At 33.8% G+C, this 4,210-nt stretch overlaps 1 protein-coding gene across 1 annotated transcript; it reads right to left on the bottom strand.

Moving 5' to 3' along the window:
- Positions 1 to 855: 855 nt before the first annotated feature.
- On the bottom strand, positions 856 to 1,402 carry LOC150094365 (glycine-rich protein-like). Its single transcript, XM_090411904.1, has 2 exons — positions 1,391 to 1,402; positions 856 to 1,164 (listed from the first exon to the last, which is right to left on the bottom strand). The coding sequence occupies exons 1-2, from the start codon at positions 1,400 to 1,402 to the stop codon at positions 856 to 858; spliced, it is 321 nt and encodes a 106-aa protein (XP_090268030.1).
- Positions 1,403 to 4,210: the final 2,808 nt, after the last annotated feature.

Here is a 4,210-nt window from a genome sequence, read left to right as displayed (position 1 = left end):
TTTTTTGCTAATTTAGACACTAATACTCTAAATTTCTCTAATAATTGAGAGGCGTGTGTATGTTTGGAGAACATAAAACCGAAACATATCCCGGAGAAGAACCACTTTATTTATCAACATTACAATACAGAAGGTCTGGATGATTTTGTATGCCGTCTCGTCCTTCAATGGCTTCGCAGGAATGGTTTAAAATCTATTGAAGGAAAAAATAATTTCAGTTAATGTTTAGATTTAATAATTATACACTTCAGTGAAGACTGATTATTCAATACCGTTATTAAATTAATAACGGAACTTTAAATTTAAAGTTTTAAACTTCAAACCCAGCCTAATTAATGAAATCTCAAAAGAAATTTTCACTTTAAATTTATTTTTCTTATTTCGACATAGTACTATTTAATCACTAAATCAAATACCGAAAGTGATTCCTCACGTTACTGTAGAGACAGAAAGAAAAGAAACAAAAAATATGTCAAATCCTCAGAAATTCTACCGTAATTCCCTAAAACCTTAATACATTAAAATATGCACCTTCCGTTGAGTAAGGAAGACTATAATAGCCTACACTGCCTCACCTATCCTGCCAAATTAAGATGATTTTCTTTCCTATTTATTAAGTATCATCTTAAAATATATTACGATAATAAAAAAAGATCATATACTGAATGTAACTCCCGCTGTCATATTAATCACATCTGGAGTTGCTTCATTAATCCAATTAGAATTGGACAAATGAAACAGACATGTTTCGTTTCTGCTTCTTTGATCTCTTGATTACTTGTTGATATAAATGTAACACAATTTATCATCACTCGGTCCTGTTATTTTGAGATGATTGAAAATGCATACTTACTTTTACCACTTGCCTCCAAGTCCATATCCATAACCACCACCATAGCCGAGTCCATATCCAGCTCCGTATCCAGCACCATAAATACCTAGTCCGAGAGCACCGGGATGGCTGATTTTAGTTGAATAAGCAACAGCACGTCCTACAGGGAATCCACCAAATCCGCCTAGTCCATCAGCATATGCTCCACCGTATCCACCGCCATATCCACCACCATATCCCCCGTATCCACCACCATATCCTCCGCCATATCCTCCATAACCAAGACCGACAGAGTAAACGGAAGCCACAAGGGCGAGAAGAGTAACAGCAAACTAAGGAAAATAAGTTATTTTAAGTAATGTACTAATAATTTGATAACCAGTTATTTATGAAATAATGATGGATCTAATATTCACTTGATTTTTATATTTTTAGATAGGATTTATAAATAAACTTAACTTGGTAAATATGTGTAGTAACAATTGTTTTTAATCTTGTCGTAACTAAATGAGAAAAAGTAATATTACAATGATATGTGTATAAAACGTATATACTTACCATAGCCTTCATTGTATTGGAGTGTGTTAACTGCTTCCAAATACTGGAGTACCTACAACTGGTCGATGGGGCCCTTTTATATCCATCAAGAACTATTTTTTTTATCCAACTGGTAATAAGCGCAAATTTTTATTTCTAATAATCGTCCACGTATGTAGAGTCTGATCAAGTTTTTACATTCCTCAACAATGCAATGACGCAGATATATTAAAACAACCGAAAGGTCATTTGTCCTGTTACTCATGGACATTATATATCCATGAGTAACATGGACACTTCCAAGGACATTATATGTTCTTGGAAGAAATCCCCACATCGCACGAAACTGGAGGAAACAACCTTCTTGTTATCAGCAGGTATTGTTCAGGCACTCCACGTTTTTTTTAAATTTTGTTTGTTTATTACAGTGATAAGTATATAAGGCTTTCTTGAGGTGTATATTCTCTTTTGCAGAACACCCAGTCTTACTACATGGAGTTATTCTAAAATGCTGTTGCTTCTATATACGAAAGTTCATTTCTGATAATAACTATTTAAATTGTGATATTTTAGAATTTATTTCAAATTATTTCAAGATTTAAAGAAAATTGCCTTCTTAATCTCGATTTCCGTGGAAGGAAAAGGGCTTCGTTCTATTTATCAGAAAAAAATATTGCGCAGAAGTATGTGATTATTAGTTTATTAATCTGGTTGTTTAAGTAGATATGTTTCTGATCGGCAGGATGTAAATGGCACGGTTAGAGAGAGTCTTCGACCGTAAATATCATCGATAGTGTGAGACTGTATGGTCTGTTAGAAAGCTCAAGTGGCTGGGGAAAAAAGACAGTTTGGCCTCTAGATCAGGTTTTGTTTTATCTAACCTGACCAAAACCCCACCGTATGTGATGTGTATTACAAGTTATGTGGTTGGGATTATAATTTCAAAAATTCTAAATCCTACAACCAAAAGCTTATATTTATTATTATAACTAATTTTTATTCTTTTTAGCGTAAACAAAATTCTCGTGTTCAATCTTTTAATTTGGCTATCATCCTTAATTTTGAACAGTCGAAAAAAAAAGTAAATGTAGCCTGAACTATTCATCAAGTGACTATGCTTTACAATGTAAATTACGAAATTGACTGGGACATCATATAAAGTAACGGAAATGCAAGAAATGTCCCAATTTCAGTGTTACTCATTGGCCTCGGATAGTGGAAAGTAATCTGTCTTCGCCGTAATAGTAAAATTTGAATAGTTCATATCCTTATGAGTACTGACTAGCACGCTTTTATACGCTTAAGAACTAGTTCAACAACTTGCAATTAGAGAAAAATTGTCAAATTCATAAATTTCTTCGTTTTAGGTGCAGTAAAACAATCAGGTATTTGAGTTTTAAGACATAATTTTAGAGTTACGTTTTCTTAATTAAAAAGTTAAAGCCATCTCTGAAAATTTAAGAAACTACATTCTGAACATGAGAGGATCCGAGGACGGCTGAAAATCTGTTCTAAGGGAATAAAGATAATTTTTTATCATTTGTTTCAGATTGAAACAAATGATATAAAATTGTGATATTTCACTGAGGGATGAAATTCACTTCCCGCTTAATTTCTTATATCCTTAACAAATTTCCGAGATGCAGAGTTTCACGGTATTGGAATCGGCAGCTCTGGAAAAAGGAAAAAAAATACACATGCATCGGAGTCTGATTTTGTAATGGGGGGGGGGGGGGTAAATTGAGAAAAATCCATCAGTCAAGCATTTTTATTAAACATTTAATAAAAAAAAAAGATAAAAGTTCCACATTTCTCAAACTAAGAACTTAATACTGATACCGAAGAGTCTAAAAATGAGTATTATTATCGTGGAGTTCACCGTTTCAAGTTGGTGCATGCATAGCATTTTTAAAGTTAACAATTCCAAAGGAAGATCACCATCACTTTTTAATCCTTTTCCTAGCGCATTTTCTAGGGGTTTTCCAATATGTAGCATTGTTTAGAAATTCCCCCCCCCCTCCCCAATCTATATTTTCAATCACCTGCTTCACTTCACACGCCCTACGATTATTTATCTTTTTCTGTTTACGATACCACTCTCGGTACACTCCAGATACTGTTGTCAGCTATTCTAGCGAGGCAACAGTTTCGCATATACCTTTAGTTACCAATATGATTTCTTTCTCTCTCGTTTTAAGTCGCTCAGATGACTTCAAACGGATATAATAATTACCTTTGTAAATGATCACATACATTTGAATGCGAATACGACTCAATTACCTGTATTGCTGTTGATCATGGTTACTGTCTAATTCCATTTACACGAGGTTATTTCAAATATTTTGCTTAATGTTTTTGTTTGTCTGATGTTTTGCAAGCACAATGTACAGACACAATGCTTTTAAACACAATGTACACAAAGTGTACAAGTGAACTATATTTACAATTTCATCGAATCAACAGGTCATTTTGTCAAATAAGAATATTTTGATAGCAATAAGAATATTGTCACTTGCAATGTGTGTATTTTCTGTCGCCGATTTACATTATCGCTACTAACGCAACGTTATTTCGAATCTCATGTTCATGTACGACGAAGAACATTTCTCTACTACTAAAATTCTTCACAGTTGCATTGATGCGGTCTGCATTCGATAGTACAGCTCACATTATGTTCAGTGAAATTTATTATTTCTGAATGAGTATTTTTCTATTCTTGAAGAGTTCCAGAGTGCAACGTTTGTAAAGCGATGGTACTTGAACATTCACTGAACATTACCCTTTGTAATCATGGGCTTGGGGATTGAAGCTGAAGTACCTGCTTCAAGCGATGGCGTTCTA

The sequence above is a fragment of the Typopeltis vanoorti genome, chromosome 22, assembly GCF_054136105.1.
Source record: "Typopeltis vanoorti isolate ZY-2024b chromosome 22, IOZ_Tvanoo_1.0, whole genome shotgun sequence".
Taxonomy (NCBI): domain Eukaryota; kingdom Metazoa; phylum Arthropoda; class Arachnida; order Uropygi; family Thelyphonidae; genus Typopeltis; species Typopeltis vanoorti.
This window is presented reverse-complemented; position numbering and strand designations above follow the sequence as displayed.